The following is a 17,732-nucleotide window of genomic DNA, read 5'->3' on the forward strand; positions in this document are numbered from 1 at the left end:
ACTGTTTTTGTTTTCTATGAGTTGTCTGGCCTAATCTTTTTTCATTTTTATTGTTGTTGTTTCGAGACAGGGTTTCTCTGTGTAATCTTGGCCTGGTCTCGCTTTGTAGACCAAGCTGGCCTGAACTCACAGAGATCCTCCTACTTCTACCTCTAAGTACTGGGATTAAAGGCATGCACCAACACTCCCAGCTTATTCTTTTTATTTTAATATTGTATTTTTGGTCTTTTTTCAAAATCAGTTGGTAGGATCTTATGCCATTAACATAGGACCTCATGAGTGTGAAATGAGTTGCAAATATGTTTTAAAAAGTGCATTTACCATTTGATTTTGGCCATGGAGTTTGTTATACAAGTCAGTTTTCTTTTAAGATTGTCTGGGATATTGCTATGTAAGTGGGGCACTGGGTTTGGGGAATTTGTGCAGCAGTCATGAAGAACTGAGCTTGTTCTCTAGAACAAAACAGGAAAAGCTGTGTCATGGTGTGCCCTTGTAATCTCAGGGCTGGGAAGCAAAGTCAGGAGAATCCTTGGGAGCCACTGGCCTAGCCTAAGGCCAGTGAGAGACCCTGTCTCCAAAAAAATAAAAAGGTGAGTGTGTGAGAGCTGGCTCTGTGGTTTAGAGTGCTTATTGGACCTGAGTTCAAATTCCAGCACCCACTTAACAAACGGGGCATGGTCTCATGAATTCAGGTAACTTCAGCCTGGGTGGGGGTGGACAGTGACAATGCGGTTCACACAAGCCCAAAAGTAAAGAAAGAGATGGTGAGTTTTTTGTGACTGTGTTAAAACATAGCTCTAACAAATGAGTGATGAGTGATGCTTTAGGAAGTATGGCCTGCTCACTAGGCAATCTAAATAAAATGTTTTTGTATAATTTATTTGCATAGTGCTTGGAGTTGACCATGAGCAAAATTCAGGAATGATGACAAAAACTTTTGTGATAAGAATGAATCTTGGAGCATTTTATTTAATGACAAAATTTTTATAGAATTATTCAATGCAATGTTTGAAAAACAAGTAGAATTTTTGTTACAGCATGTTTCAGGTTTTCAAGTAGTATATCATATATATCCCAGGATGGCCTCAAACTTGCTGTGTTGCTGAGGCTGACCCTGAACTGACCATTTTCCCTCCATCTCTTGTATGCTGGGATTACAAACTTACCTTACAAGGCCTCCCCAAAAAGGGAAGCTTCTGATTGTCTCCTTCACCAGCAGGGCTGCACACATTGTAAAAACAACTTCAACTTCTATTCAGAAATTGTTTTTAAGATTTGAATAGAGTATGCAGCAGCGTATTTTGTAGCAGGAGGTATAGGGTAAGCTGCTGGTCATCTCTTCACTCTCATGCCCCACCCCTTTATAGAAAATGGTTTCCCTTTTGACCCTGGTCTTGGGATCCTAGTGTGGTGATAGTGTAGTCAGTCACCTAATTTGAGGTGCTTTTGCAAATCCTGGTATTTTAAAAGAATAATTAAAAATAGCCTGAAACAGTTCTATTTGTGAGACTGCTTTATACTTCCTTCCATTTCACTCATTATGAATTCATAATGGAAAGTAGTCTCATGTGACTGACTGATGCTTCCTGTATACACAGGTCTCTGTTGGAGGCCCTTAAGCCAAAGCATGACTCAAAAGGAGAGTGTAATTTAAAAATTCTTGGCGAGTTTGATTAGTGTGTGCCCTTTGAGAAACACTAGTCCTGAGGGAATGTTTGGCTTTTTCTTTGTCCAGTTGGAACCTTAAAGTGTATCAGAGTGACTTTCAAGAAAGGCAGAGCTATTTACAATGGCTCCTAGGCCCTGAGGAGCTATTTAATAATAATTGTTGTTATTACTGTTCTGTGAACCCGGTACCTCACTCAGTCTAGACAAGTGTTCACCAATAACCATGTGAAGAAAAAATTATAGGGAACATTTTTAGATCACTATGGCATTTTGCTCTGGAGATTTTCTTTTTTTCCTGAATTTGATTTCATGGTTTAAGCCCTACGTGTGATACTTCCCACTTTATATCAAAAGGTCTTGAGTTCATTGTACATTTTGATATTTAAGATACTGTTTAGTGCTTTATTACCAATTGCTGAGTGTCTTGATTATCAAAATAGGAACTAAATCCTTTAAAAATATGTATTTTATTGTTTTATGTCTGTCTCTGTGTGTGTTTGTGTGTGTGTATCTGTTTGCCTCAGTGTGTATCACATGTGTACAAGTGCCCGAGGAGGCCAGAAAGGGAAGTCAACATACTCTAGAGCTTCAGTAGTGGTGAGCTACCTGACATGGAAGCTGGGAGCCATACCCAGGTCCTCTGCAAGAGCAGCAAGTGCTTGCTCTTAACCACTAAGCCATACAAATTTAAATTTCAGTCTTCTGTGAATTATGAATTGAAAACAATGCTTTTCCCTCTCTGTTCACTCCTCTTTTTTGTTTCCTTTTTTCTTTTCTTTCCTTTTTTTTTTTTTTTTTTTTTTTTTTTTTTTTTTTGTAGTTGGAGTGCCTCAAGCTAATCGCCTCCCAAAAATTCACAGACAAACGCATTGGGTATTTAGGAGCAATGCTGCTATTAGATGAAAGACAAGATGTGCATCTTCTCATGACCAATTGTATCAAGAAGTAAGTCTTACCTTTTCCTTCCCCTCATAGCAACTACTTTGCTCTTTTAGGGGTTTCTTATGAGAGTAAGAGTATCTACTTACTGATATCATATTTGCTGTGTAGAGTATATTTTGAGTGTCTCTTGACTGTAGCTAATCTTGTAAAGATACTAAGCAAAAGAAAACCAAAGCATTGTGCATCTTTGAGCACAATATATAATTAGCAGTTGGATAAGTATTTGCTGTTCTTAGAAAAAAGAAGAAAGAAAGCATTGGTGAAAACTAGATTTTTATATTTTGTATTTCTAGGATGTTGGATACTATGAATATTGCCTTTATTAAGAATTACTAATCTAGCCGGGTGTGGTGACGCATGCTTTTAAAATCCCAGCACTCAGGAGGCAGAGGCAGGTGGATTGCTGTGAGTTTGAGGCCAGCCTGGTCCAGAAAGCTACTCCAGGGTAGCCAGGACTACACAGAGAAACCCTGTCTCGAAAAACCAAAAAAAGAATAAGAATAAGAATAAGAATTACTAATCTGTATTCTGAGTAAGGAACTGAAATTTTAGTAGTGTCAAAGTGTGCTTAACCCCTGTGAAAATATTAGACTTATTATTATTGTGTGTTTATATGATCTGAGTGTGTGAGGGGAGCATGGCTTGTGTCTCTGTTTAAGTCAAAGGACATTCTTGTGGAGTTGGTTCTCTCCCTTCACCTCTACATGAGTTTCAGAGATTGAACTCAGGTCATCAGGCTTTTGTGGCAAGTGCTTTACCAGTAAGCCATCTCACCAGCCCTGAACAAGTTTGTGACAGTATTGCTGTGTGAACTCTGGCTCCTCTTGGTCTGCAGTGTTAAGGTTAGAAATGCAATGTGTATAGCAGACTTGTCCTTGGAATGTAACACATAGCTTCTGTTAAAGTCTAATTATTCTTCACTGATGCAGTAGTTGTATTTTTTACGTTGTGCAGGAGGAACACCTGCTGTGTGGAGAAGTGAGAGGACTGTAGTAGGAAATTAGCTGTTTTCTCCAGTATCCCTTCTAGAATATTCTGTGAGGTGGCTACAGTGGCCCGTGCCTGTGATTTCACTACTTGCAAGACTCAATCAGGGGATTATAAGGTCAGAGCTAATCTGGGCTGTTTGGTGAGATAGTGTCAACAAACAAATAAATAAAAACAGAGTAATTCTGTTAGAAAGTTATGGAAATTCTGTAAGTTTTAAACGGTCAAAGGGACCTTTTGGTTTTGGTTTATCTGAATTAATGTTTTAAATTTTCTTTTTTGTTTGTATTATTTCTGTATTTGGCAGGAAGAAGTAGGGGGATATGACAGACATTAGGGGTGTAGCTGAATATCTTTATAGACATTTAAATTGTGGTGTTTCTATTAGCACTGATCTACTTAAACTTTTACAGTATAATTAGAGTATTTAAAAATGAGAGTCATGATTTGGTTGTAACTGACATATTGCATTTAAATACAGTCCATAAACTTAATTTTAGGACGAATTGTTTTTCTTTGGGGGGGAGGGTCTGTGAAATATGAGCAGTGACCATACAAGTGGATTAATGATTAACCTTTAGTGCACACCTCCTGCTTGCCAGGGCTTGTTGTAAGCACCAGGGTGAAGGGTAGAAAAGCATGAACAGCAGCCCTCCCTCAATGACATGAAAATGCATCCTTAGATGCCTCCCCTAGTGACAGGAGAACGCATCCTTAGATGGTCTTCATGATTCCCTTTTACAGTTTCCTGTGGACATGGCTGTAGGAATTCCTTTTCTTTGGTTCTTTCATGGTCTGTTGCTCAGCCTTTCAGTCTTGTGCAGATAAGCTGGTAGTTCTGCTGAGCAGCAAGGCGTGTTTAAAGTTAATACCAAACTGAAGGGTAGCTTTGGAGCTTGATAAAGATTGAAAATGGGACACATGGATAAAAATGAAATGTGTGTGTGTGTGTTTTGTTTTGTTTTTTAAGTGAAATCTTACCTGGGTATAGTTTCACATGTCTCTAAAGTCAGGTGGATCATTGTGAGTTTTTAGGTCAGCCTTATCTACATAGTTAGACCCTGTTTTAAAAAGAAAAAGGAAAACAAAACAAAACAAAAAACATAAAGGTTTAAGCTGTCTTAAATTCACTATGTAGTCCACAATAGACTGGAACTCAAGATACTCCTGCCTCAGAATTCTGGGTGCTGGCATTACAGTTGCATGACATGATTCCTAGCTTGTGTGTAGTTGCTAGGCCAGCCAATCCTAGGTAGATTTAGGAGAGGATGTTTTCAGATAATGGAAAATTGATCCAAGCTTTTCATTTTAAGCATTGCATTATCTATCCCATGTATCCCTTATTCTCCCTAATATTGAACATCTGTTGACAAGTGTGTGTGTGGGTTTTTTGTTTTTATTTTATATTTATTTGGTTTTTCGAGACAGTGTCTCTCTGTATAGCCTTGCCTGTCCCGGACTCGCTTTGTAGACCAGGCTGGCCTTGAACTCACAGCACTCCACCTGTCCACCTGCCTCTACCTCCCGAGTGCTGGGATTAAAGGCGTGTGCCACCACGCCCAGCTTTTTTTTTTTTTTTTTTTGAGACAGGATTTCTCTGTGTAGCCTTGGCTGTCTTGGACTTGCTTTGTAGACCAGGCTGGCCATGAACTCACAGCCATCCGCCTGCCTCTGCCTCCCGAGTGCTGGGATTACAGGCGTGTGCCATCATGCCCCGCCTTGTTTTTTGTTTTTCATGTGTGGGTTTACTTGTATTACAAAGCTCATGGTGTAGAAACAGCTATAATGCTTAATACTGAATAATTGCCTTATTTATTGGCAGAGGAAAAAGAAGATATTTAAAGATCTTGGAATGAAGTCTTTTAAGAAACTGAATCTAATATTTGAAGAACTTGCATTTTAAAAATATCCTTAAATATTGAAAAGTGAATGCAAAGTAAACTAGATACTTGTAGGAGCTGGGCCCCTAAGTCTTTAAAATTGTGATTAATATTTAAGCATTATATTAACCACCTTATCTTAAACTATTAAAATTGGTATGAAAGAGTAAACTTAACTTTATTTTCTTTTAAAATTGGTTTGGGTTTTAAAATTAAAAATACTAATAGTGGGGTCAGGCATGATGTGGTCACACACTCCTTTAATCCCAGCACTCATGAGGCAGACTCAAGTGGATCTCTGTGACTTGAAGATCGGCCTGGTCTGTGTAGTGAACTCCCAAGACAGCCAGAGCTACATAATAAAGAGACCCTTTTCAAAACAAAACAAAAAACTAATAACGACCTGGAGGGTTTAGTTTAGTGGTAAAGTGTTTGCTTAGCATGTGTGTGGGCCCCACTTCCCCAGAGAGTAATAACGAACTATTATGTTAATTGTGTAATTTTCCCTTTTGGCGGGTGGGCGGGAAGGGTTTGCAGAGTCTCACTATGTAGCTCAAACTAGCTTGGTATACTGGGATTGTGGGCATGTGGCCAGCTATAAGGAATATTTTCTATGAAATAAAAAATTTCCTGTGTAAAGAGTGTTACATGTCTGTAATCCCAGAACTCTTGGGAGTCAGAGGCAGGCTCGTCTCTGTGAGTTCAAGGCCAGCCTGGTCTACAAAGGAAGTCCAGGACATCCAACACTACACAGAGAACAAACAAAACAAGACAAAACAAAACCCAAACCAAACCAAACAAAACGGGGGCATAGGAGAGTACTTGGACATTCGTGTCTTCATTCAGCTCCTTGATAGTAGTATGTTGACAGATGTGGAGAAGGCCTGCCTAGGCAACACAGGAAGGTCAAGTTGGATCTGGGCAACTTAGCCAGACTCTGCTTCAATATAAAATAAACACAGCTGGATATATAGCCCTCTGGTAGATAGAGTTCTTGCTCACATATACCTGGATCTATAGCCCTCTGGTAGATAGAGTTCTTGCTCACATATACCTGGATCTATAGCCCTATGGTAGATAGAGTTCTTGCTTATATACATATACCTGGATATATAGCCCTATGGTAGATAGAGTTTTTGCTTACATATACCTGGATCTATAGCCCTCTGGTAGATAGAGTTCTTGCTCACAGATACCTGGATATATAGTCCTATGGTAGATAGAGTTCTTGCTCACATATACCTGGATCTATAGTGCTATGGTAGATAGAGTTCTTGCTCACATATACCTGGATCTATAGCCCTCTGGTAGATAGAGTTCTTGCTCACATATACCTGCTTCAGTACCAGCAGCACAGAGAGAAGAGCAATGGCTTTCAGATAACTTAGCATTCTTTGCTCCTATGCTAAAAAGGGACATGTGCCCATTTCTTAACAGTGAGATACAGTGTAGACTCTGCCTGATGTGTTAATACTTTGTTATTGAGAAATCCATGGTCTGTCACACTTTAATGCTAAGACTCTTACGCTGCCCCCACCCCAGGGAGGTTTCTCTGTGTAGCCCTGGCTGTCTTGGAACTCACTCTGTAGACCGGGCTAGCATTGAACTCAGATCCACCAGCCTCTGCCTGCTGGGAGTAAAGGTGTGTGCCACCACTACTCAGCTAAGAAAACATTCTTAAACATTTATTTATTGTGTGTTGGGGTGAGTGTGTCAGTGCATGTATGGATGTTGGAGAAAAATTTGGGCGAATTGGTTTCCTACCCTCTGTGGGTCCTGGTGATTGAACTCAATAATACCAGCTGGGGCAGTAAAGTACCTGTATCCTCTGAGCCGTCTTACTCTCCCCTTAAGTAATAACATTTTTACCCACAGGTAATTTTGTAATCCCACAATAGAACCACTTGGGGAAAAAGTTCACTTCTGGATATTACTATACTTTGTCATAAAATATTAAAACATTTCATAGACTAGTATTGTCACTTATTTCATCAGAACAGTCATTACTTGTAAACTGTCAAGTTTGTGTTGATGATAGAAGTTTTTCAAAACTCAACTTTAATTCAAAGCTTGAATTACATCATTGGCAACAAGTATCAGCTGTTTGTCTTGAAGTTAAAGGCTCAATTGAGTCTTTGTCGAGAAAATGTTTCTCAGGCTGATTCCAGCATCCTGAATGGTGCGACCACAGCTGTGTGCTACTACTGCTGCCTGTTAGTTTAAATGCCGCTGCCTGCCTTCCTTGTTCTATCTTGCTCTTCTCTTACCTGCCCTTTCCCTCAGCAGTGCAGTGGTGAACACAGTGGCTGCTATTGTTTAGGACCACTGCCTTGACTGGGGAATGGACAGGCAGTTTTCCCACCACAGTTTTTACTAAATGCAGAGGTCAGCACAGTTGACAGAAAGTTAGGATTATGAAAATAGCTTAAAACTCTTGAGACTTCCACAAATCCTTTGAACCTGCAGTTCTTAACCTGTGGGTTGTTACCCCTTGAGTCATACCAGATATTCTGCATATCAGATACTTACATTACAACCATTCTTTTTTAAAAAATTTTTATTAATTTATTCAGATTACAACTCAATTATTATCCCATCCCTTGTATCCCATTCCTCCCTCCCTCCTGCTTTCACCCTTTTCTCCTCCCCTAGGTCTATGACAGAGGAGGACCTCCTTCCCCACTATATGGTCATAGGCTATCAAGTCTCATCTTGGTATCTGCTTATTCTTTCTTTGAGTGCCACCAGGCCTCCCCACCAAGGGGAGGTGGTCAAATATGGAGTGCCAGAGTTCATGTCAAAGTCAGTCCCTACACTCCACATGAGGAGTAGACGTCTGGAAATAATCAAACTCAGGGCTGTACAACCTTTCACAGGAGCAAAATAACAATTATGAAGTAGTAGAGAAATAATTTTATGCTTGGGTGTCACCACAGTATGAAGAAGTATACTGAAGGTTCTGAGGGTTAGGAAGGTTGAAAACCACTGCTTTGAATCATACTGTGCTAAATGATACAGAATGATTAAAAACTGTGGAAGTATCATAAATCCTATGACAGTTTGCCTTCTGAGTAACAAGAGCTACTTTTTTTTCTAAAGATTTATTTATTTATCATATATACACAGTGTTTTGCCTGCATATACACCAGAAGAGGACATCAGATCTCATTATAGATGGCTGTGAGGCACCATGTGGTTGCTGGGAATTGAACTCAAGACCTTTGGAAGAGCAGGCAGCACTCTTAACCTCTGAGCCACCTCTCCAGCCTCAAGAGCTACTTTCAAGATATAAATGTGTTTAACAGTTCATGTTTTAAATACTTGGGCTCTTTTGAATAAGAAGTGTTTTACACAGTAATGTATTCATTTTCTATTATAATCAGAATTTCTGAGGCTGTAATATATAAAGAAAATACTTATTTAGTTTGCAGTTTTATAGGCTGAAAGTCCTTGATGAGGCATCCTAGTAAATGGCTTAGCTTCTGGGGAGGGCCTTTGTGGCGGACAGCATCACACACAGCAGGAGCACACTTGTGGGAAAGGGGGAGTCAACAAGGAAGCAGAAATTGCTTGCTCCTTTAAAGCTCTCAACACCAGTGCTGCTTCTGAGGCAGCAGGGCTTCAGTGACCCACAAAGCTCTTTGTCTTAAGAATCCCACTGTCTGGTCCATTGGGGACACAGCTCCACTGTCAGCACCAGGAGCACATTGGGCTCCTAGCTTCCTGTAGACGTGGTGTTTGGTCTTTCGGGAAAAGCTTAGGAGGTATTTTGGTGCTGCTTAGCTTAGTATGTTATAGGTGTTTTCATGTGTGTTACTTTTGTCATAGGAGTAACAGTTACTGACTTTTCTTCTTGAATAAGTATATCTAGAAATAAAAAAAATAAGCTAATGTAATGTGGCTAACACTAACGCATAAGACCAAGTGGTCAGAGTAATTATATTTCTGTTGTTTATCTGTTATTCTGTTTATATTATCTTAAATTCTCTAGCAGTTGAGATTTCCTTTTCTGGTTGTTTTTTATTATTATTTAGTTTTTGAGGCAGGGTTTTACTATGTAGCTCTGACTGACTTGGAACTTGCTATGTAGATCAGGCTGGCCTTGAAGTCATAGACAGCTTACTGCCTCTGCTCTTGGAGTTTTGGAATAAAAGTGTGAACCACCACACCTGGCTATAAAAGAGTTTAAGTTACTATGAATTTTAACTTTCCTTGTAGGCAGTACTGGACCATCTCTTAGAAATCTTTCAAGACAGTTTTGAACCATTTTTGTTGTTGTTTTGCTTTCAGTGGTTGCTGAGTTTTCTAAAGTGGCTATCTTTAGTATCAGGCAACACGTTCATGTTACTTTGCCATTTGGAAACCTTGGATAGAAATTTTAAACACTGTAGGTTCACTATGTTAGTAATTTGAAATAAAGTTGGAATAAGCATAAATTCTGTTAATTTTAAATGAAATTTTATTGTGTGTATGTATGTGTATATATATATATATATATCGTGTGTGTGTGTGTGTGTGTGTGTGTGTACACATACACATGTGCCATAGTGTCCTGTCTTTTACCTTGTTTGAGGCAAGATCTCATTGTTCCTCCATTTCATGTCCTAGACTGGCAACTCTGCAAAGCTTATGGAGATTTTCTGTCTCCACGTCCCATTTTGCCATAGGCTCTCCCCAGCCCCCCACCCCCACCCCAACCCTCACCCTAACCCCACCCCAACCCCACCCGCCACTGCTGAGCCTGGTTTTGCATGGGATCAGGTCCTTAAGTGGCAAAGCAAGCACTTTCCCCTGAGCCATCTCCTCAGCCCCAACTGTTTGGACTGTTTGGTTTTTTATTAGTGGAGTAATCGTGAGACTTTGTCAGCCTTCATTGTGGGCAGTGTGTTTGTTCCTACTTCCCTTTCTTTCTCTTACAGTGACCTTAATCATAGCACGCAGTTCGTACAGGGGCTAGCACTTTGTACCCTTGGCTGCATGGGCTCCTCAGAGATGTGCAGAGATCTTGCAGGAGAGGTAGAGAAGCTTCTGAAAACCTCCAACTCGTACTTAAGAAAAAAGGTAACTTTGCATCAAGTCAAGTGTCTGTCTGGCTTAGGTAGTGTTATGGAAAAGAGAAGGCAGATTACTTGTTTTTAAAAGCTTAGTTGAAATTAAATATTTTTCTTTGTTTAGCAAATACATATAAAGAGCTATACATGAATTTTGATTCCTCTATTTTTAAAGATATAGTTTAAAGACAAACTATGTCCTCAGTGGCACAAATTGTGATAATGATCAGTTTTTCATTGACTTCTGTATTAATAACTGGCACCTATACTCACTTCGTTGTCCTCGTGTGCCCTTGTATCCCTAAAAGGCCAGTTCCACTGGGCCTAGATAGCGCTGAGGGAATGATGGAAACACTTTGTAAAATGGATGTGTCTGATTAGGATGGTGACCACGAAGAGAATGATCTTCCTCTTCTAACTTACTTGCTTTTGTTTGGTTGGTTTTTGTTGTTGTTTGGTTTTGGTTTTTCTTTTTTCTTTTCTTTTTTTTTTTTAAAGATTTATTTATTTATTATTTATTGTATATGAGCGTTTTATCTGCAGAAGAGGGCATTAGTATCACATTACAGATGGTTGTGAGCCACCATGTGGTTGCTGGGAATTGAACTCAGGACCTCTGGAAGAGCAGGCGGTGCTCTAAACCACTGAGCCATCTCTCCAGCCCCTGGTTTTGGTTTTTCAAGACTGGTTCTCTGTGTATCCTTGACTGTCCTGGAACTCACTCTGTAGATCAGGCTTGCCTGGAACTCAAAGATCCACCTGCTTCTTTCTCCCAAGTGCTGGGTTAAAGGCGTGCACCACCATGACCAGCTTAAAAAAAACTTTTTACTGAGTTTTAACTTTTGCTTTAATACTAAAACCTTGGTAAAGGAAATAGATAATGTATATGTCTAAGACATGAGCATAAACTGTCACCTCATTGGCACTTACTGAATCTGTTACTGGTGTAAGAAAAAGGAGCGTATAGGGCATACAGGATGCTGTGCTGTTCACGGTGCAATACAGCGATGCACACAAACATGTTTCCTCAGTGCCCTTTCCCGTTACTGTGGGAGCTTCTCTTCTTTGAGAATGCACAATATTGCATTAAATAAAGCATTTCATCAGATTTGAGTGCCTTCTCATAAAAGGGAGAGGAGTTAGCAGAAATCTTTTCTAATCATCCTATCTAAGCTGTTACTACATTTGAGCAAAGTAAAGGCTGCAGTTACTTTGAGAGATCACTACAGTCAGTCTTAACTATCCTTTCTTTCTGGAAAACAGGTTAGTAGAGACTAGTTAGTACATTACACTAACCAACTTTCCCTCTCTCCTTCCGTCTCCTCTTTTCTTCCTGCTTTTTATTGAGAAGTAAATTCAGTTGCCACTGAGCTGTATTCCCTAACCCCCTGAGTGACTTCCCTGACTTGAGAAGAGTCAGTTGAGGGCAGGATGTTGTTAAAGCAGCCTTAGGTTTACAGCAGGTGTCAGATGTCCTGTTAGATGCACTTACCACCTGACTCAGGAAGCCCTGTTTCTCAGTTCTCCAGAATCCCACGTATATTTAACTGTGTGATAAGTGCTTATTAACTATGATATAATTGAAAGTGTTTCCCTCACTTGCCTGGAACTGTGTGAACATAGAGACAGGTGAGTGCCAAGTTCCTCACTAATGCACTAGTATATGTACTGGAAAGCCCCAGGCAGTTCACATTAATACATTCCATTATCCAACTGATGAATTTTTCAAGTAGATGAACTAGTTGGTTAAGTTATTTTAAAAGTTTGGTTGCCCTGGCTTACTTGAAATAAATTTTTTTGTCCTTTTATTTTATTTTATTTTTATAGGCAGCACTGTGTGCTGTTCATGTCATCAGGAAGGTTCCTGAACTTATGGAGATGTTTTTACCAGCAACAAAAAATTTATTGAATGAGAAGAACCATGGTAATGTTATTTGGATGAACTTATAAAGTACCAAGAAAGGAAGGGTCAGCCCTATGTTTCAAGGCAGTACAGTTACCATAGGGTCTTGTCTGACAGTATGGTGTACAAATGATTGTATCTTTGCTTTTCATGTAAAGTCCCTGATTTCTTTGCTGTTTTATAATAAAAGAAAATAAAATTTTCCTTTGTTATCAAGTATTAGGAATATAAGATTAGCAAAAATCCTTTTATGTTATTTCTGACAGGAATCTGTAGTATCTATTCAGATACTTTTTTTTTTAAGATTTATTTATTATGTATACAGTGTTGTGTCCACATGTATACCTGCAGGCCAGAAGAGGGCCCTAGAACTCATTACTGGTGGTTCTGAGCCACCATGTCATTGGTGGGAATTGAACTCAGGACCTTTGGAAGAGCAGTCAGTGCTCTTAACCTCTAAGCCAACTCACCAGCCCCCAGATATCTATATATTAAGCTTGAGAGGAATTAAATGGAATGTGGCTTTTTTTCCTCAAACTTTTGTTTTTATCTTAAACTCAGTGAAATGAATAAATGAAAATGTGTGTCTTAAATACTAAGAAAAAAATAACACAATATACGCAGTTTGATTAATTTAAGTTGTCTTAAATTTGTGCTGTTCCCAGCATGCTTAAGACAAGTACTGAACACATGAAGGGTTAGTTGGGCCTAATAATTTATTAGTGAAACATCCTTAGAGATTCCTTTTACTGTCTTTGACGCAAGAAAATTAACATGTTATTTGTAATTATCTTGGTGTTTTATTATATTTTATGTAGAAATATAGCATCTTACTAAGGTTTTTGTTTGGGATTATCTATCTGAATGTAGCTAATAATGTATTGAATAAACATGGAGGAGTGATCTGGCTTATACTAACTGTGAGCATGGATGCTCTCAGACGGGCAGGCTTGCTCTTCTCATTTTAGCAACTGGAAAGGTTCTGGCTTGATCAGTGCTAAAGCAGCAGCTTCTGCTGAGCGCTTTGTCTTCACGGTGTGGTCTTTGGAGAACTACAGGAGTAGTGAGTCTCCTTTTAGAGTTGACCTTTAGGAACGTGAAGCCCTGTTCTCTGGAGCTGTATAGCCCTCATTTTTGTTTCCCTTTGGCCTTTCCTCAGGTGTCCTTCACACGTCTGTAGTCCTCCTCACAGAGATGTGTGAACGGAGCCCAGACATGCTCGCACATTTCAGAAAGGTAGGTGCCTTCTGCGTGCCTAAGCCTTGGTTGATTAAAAGATGGTTTTCCTGAAAAGTACAGGTGTTTTGTTTTTGTTTTGTTTTCTTTCACTTTGGATTTTCTTTTGAAAGCAAGCTTTGAAATTGAATAAAGGATTTAACTAGCCCTGCTGTGTGGTAGAGCTGGAAGCCAGATTTAGGTATATAAGAGCTGGCATTAGTGTAGTGTTTTCCCTTTCAGAATTGAAGTTTTTCCTTGTTGTTGGCAGACATACAAACTGCCCACGTGTTTTATCTGCTGTTTTCACAGTGACCCAGGAAATGTAACCTGAGGTCAAATTACAAGTAGGATTTTTTTTTTAAAGACAGGTAATTTTCCTTTTTTTCCTTAAGGTGAAAATGGCAAATAGGGTTTTGACTTTTATTACTTTGTTACAGTGTTCATTTTAAAGTCATTGATTCATGTGAACTCCTACCTTTTTAAAGTACCCCTTTTTTGTTGTTGTCTTCCCCCCTCCTCCAGACAGTGTTTTCTGTGTGTAGCCCTGGCTGTTTAAGAACTTGCTCTATAGAACAGGCTGTCCTTGAATTCAGAGATCCACCTGCCTCTGCCTTCCTAGTGCTGGGATTAAAGGTGTATGCCAACACTGCCCAGCTTCCTTTCCCTATTTTTTTAAAATAGTATTTTAAAGTAGGCAGTTTTATTTCTCCCTTTATTTATTGAGAAGGATTCAGAAGGATTCAGAAGGACTATTCTTTGTGTAGTTACGTACATTGACTCCTTTAGAGAGGTTGCTGAGCAGTTAGAAAGAGCTCATATTTTAGATCAAACAACAGGTGGTTATTTATTTATTTTGGCTCCCTCTCCCTTAGACGTTCATGTCTTGATTAAATTAATGTAAAATAGTATGAGACCCGTATCTGTCCCTAATGCTTGCTTTGTATGTTTTGTTCCTGTTGTCTGTTTGGAATCCTGCTGTATGTTAGAATGAAAAGGTAAGAATTAACCCTCTTTTTAGATGGTGCATGCTGGCTTTAGGTCCTTAGTAGCTTTTGTGTATTCACCCACAAGTGTGGCTTTTAAACTGTACTAATGCTGAAGCTGTGCTTAATACTGTGAATTATTTGTTCTAGCATTTTTGGCTAACTCCCTGGTCCAGTTTCTGTCTTGTCTCTTAATCTCCTGACTCCGAAGTCAGCCTTGGATTTCAGTTGCAGCCTTCCCTGAGTTGCAACCCCTCCTCCTCTACCTTGCCTTCATCTTCATGTGAGAGGCTTTAGGCAGCTGCCCAGCAGCTTTGCTCGTGGCAGCTCCAGATCTGCCTGGAACACTTACACAAAACATTGACTCTTTTGAAGCAGACCGTCTGTGGGTAACTCATGTTTGAAAAAGCTCCATGTGTACTTCTGAACATTGGGTTCAGACTCCGAGCTTTTAGTCCCCCTTACCTGGACTTAATCTCACTGAGGAACTCTGGGATACTGAAAGGATTTAGAGGTAGAGTACTCGGCACCAACTGACTTTCATGGCTGCAGCTTTCCCTCTGTCACCTTACCTTGTTTGTCCTGTCATCAGTTTTAGTAACTTGCATTTTTGTTTGAAAACTAAAGCTGGGTTCCAAGAACTTGTATGCTGAGCACTTAGTCACGTGCTTTCTGACCCATGGCAGTCTTACGGAATGTGCTGGCCTTGGCAGCAAATAAAACACTTTCTGAACTTAGTAGCCTGAGGAAAAAGGACTTCTCCAAGAACTAAATCAGATTTTTAAAAGTGACTAGGGTTGTATGTAGTACATAAAATGCAAACTGTGGGGAGTATGTAAGGTGAGCTACTTATCTTCACACCATAGTCACAGATAGAGTGAGATTTTGTTTAGAGTTTACAGAGCTCCATAGCTTAGACTTGTCTTAATCTTGGAGTTGTCCAAATTAGATTTTGTTTTGATGATTGAAGGAGTCACTCAATTCTGAAGTATCATGGCTAGCCTGACTTAAGTTCACATTTTGTTCTCTCACATTTATAAATGGCCTTGGATGTTTTGAGTATTTTGGGTGCATCTCTTGAGTGTAGCTTGGCATTCCATTTTAATCTCAATGCCTTTGTAGGCTTGGGGAGTAGGGAGGGAGAGAATAAATACAAAGGAAAAATAATGAGTTGCAGTAGAGTTGGCCTTGTTCAGATTTCCTCTAGGAAGATATAGTGTTTGCACCCTTCCTTATTTAGTTTAGGTAGTAAGAGCTGTTCATGTAGCTAAATGGGGTTTTCTTTTGGAGACTGGGAAAGTTCAGTTATGGCAGACATTGTGGAATAGCAGTTCAGCATGTGGTAATTGATCAACAGAAAGGAAATGAGTGCTTATGTTTACTTGAAAACATCTGTAACTTTAGGTTGACAATAGTAATTTGCCTCTATGACATGGACCTAGTAAAGGAAGGACAAAGGAATTCTTGACTATAAGAGATCTATAGTCTCTTTGGTACCATAAGAAAACATAATTGAGTACTGATATTAAATTTGGCAGAATTCCATCGTATGAGTAAAGGGTAGGGTAGGGCCTTGGTATCTGAGGTGTGCGTCCTTCATCTATCTTTTTCATTTTGGCTTGTGTTGATCACTTTGGTATTTCCTGCTGCTTTTTGGGAAAGGATATGTAACTAAACCTGTCTTTTCCTATTTGAAGTGTGGTATGCTTTTTATTTTCATAAGATCATTTGTTAATGCTTTATATGAATTTGTCAGAATGGATAAAAGGAACTGTTTTTGTTACTCAAGAGTTGCAAGTTCTACAAAAGTAGAGTTGCAGTACATCCCATTGGCCTGTTTTATTTGGTTCCTATCAGCTCTTGGCCCAATATGATTCTAGTGTCTTTACATATAGAACTCTGGAGGAAACAGATCTGGCTTATTTTCATCCCGATGAAGTGCTTATTACTTGTTAGGTGTTGGCCTAAATATCTAAGTTATCCTTTTCACCCATGTGCAATCCTCTATTTGTAACAGGAGAAATTTCTTGGACTCAGAATTTGCATCATTAAAAAAAACCCAAACAATGTGCTTATTGAAAGATCGTCTCATATATTCACTGTTTCCTGTTGTTGTTGTTTTGACGCATCTTTCTTTTCTGCAGCTTGTGCCCCAATTAGTTCGTATTCTAAAGAACCTCATCATGTCCGGATATTCCCCAGAACATGATGTTTCTGGCATCAGTGACCCATTCTTGCAGGTGAGGTTGGAAAACGTTTTGGATAAATGTCATGTGAATGTAGTACTTCTGAAGAGATTGTTTTCATCAGCTTAAGTTTATATAGGGTACAAATTTGGAAATTCATCAATTATATTAATAAGTGAACCAGAACCAAATAAGTATCATGTTTAATAAATCAGATGACAGTGTAAATGTAAAGTTTATTTAGTATTTGGGTGCGTAATTACTAGTTGCGTAGCTAAAGGATGTGGGGCCATGAGGATGGGTGGAGAAGTGTGCCTGGCTCCTTTAAAAAGCTGTACAAAATCCTCCTGACTGATTTCTGATGAGATCTAACTTCATTTGAATTATTTGAATTTCATACTGGGTGAGACTGAGTCTGACATAATTTGTTGATATTTTTGTATCTTGCATGTTAGGTACGAATTTTGCGGTTATTAAGAATTTTAGGACGGAATGATGATGATTCAAGTGAAGCCATGAATGATATATTAGCACAGGTGAGTTGATCCCACTTGATGTATCATTTCATCCAGCAGAGAGCAGAACGTGTGATTATTCGGGCGAAGTTTCCCCTTTAGCAAGTGACTGCAATCACATTATGTCTTGTTGCCACTAGCTAGCTTTTGGAGGTGTTGCTTTATCACTTATGTGCTGCTGTCTGTCTTTTCAGGTTGCCACTAATACAGAGACTAGTAAAAATGTAGGAAATGCTATTCTCTATGAAACGGTTTTGACTATTATGGATATTAAATCGGAGAGTGGATTGCGAGTAAGTGTTTTTGAATCTTCTCTTACCTGTAAACATTTATTTAGAGTGATTGCATTGGGTTTCAGTATGGAAACTATTCCATTCTGAGCTTTGGGAAGGGCTGATG

At 39.2% G+C, this 17,732-nt stretch overlaps 1 protein-coding gene across 1 annotated transcript in view; it reads left to right on the forward strand.

Moving 5' to 3' along the window:
- Ap1g1 (adaptor related protein complex 1 subunit gamma 1) overlaps window positions 1-17,732 on the forward strand; it is an 87,517-nt gene that overhangs the window by 37,862 nt on the left and 31,923 nt on the right. The window contains exons 3-9 of the mRNA XM_051168737.1: window positions 2,489-2,613; window positions 10,397-10,538; window positions 12,356-12,452; window positions 13,591-13,667; window positions 16,777-16,872; window positions 17,274-17,354; window positions 17,528-17,626. Of these exons, the coding sequence (XP_051024694.1) occupies window positions 2,489-2,613; window positions 10,397-10,538; window positions 12,356-12,452; window positions 13,591-13,667; window positions 16,777-16,872; window positions 17,274-17,354; window positions 17,528-17,626 (717 nt within the window). The remainder of the gene's footprint in view (window positions 1-2,488; window positions 2,614-10,396; window positions 10,539-12,355; window positions 12,453-13,590; window positions 13,668-16,776; window positions 16,873-17,273; window positions 17,355-17,527; window positions 17,627-17,732) is intronic.

Source organism: Acomys russatus, chromosome 26 (assembly GCF_903995435.1).
Source record: "Acomys russatus chromosome 26, mAcoRus1.1, whole genome shotgun sequence".
Taxonomy (NCBI): Eukaryota; Metazoa; Chordata; class Mammalia; order Rodentia; family Muridae; genus Acomys; species Acomys russatus.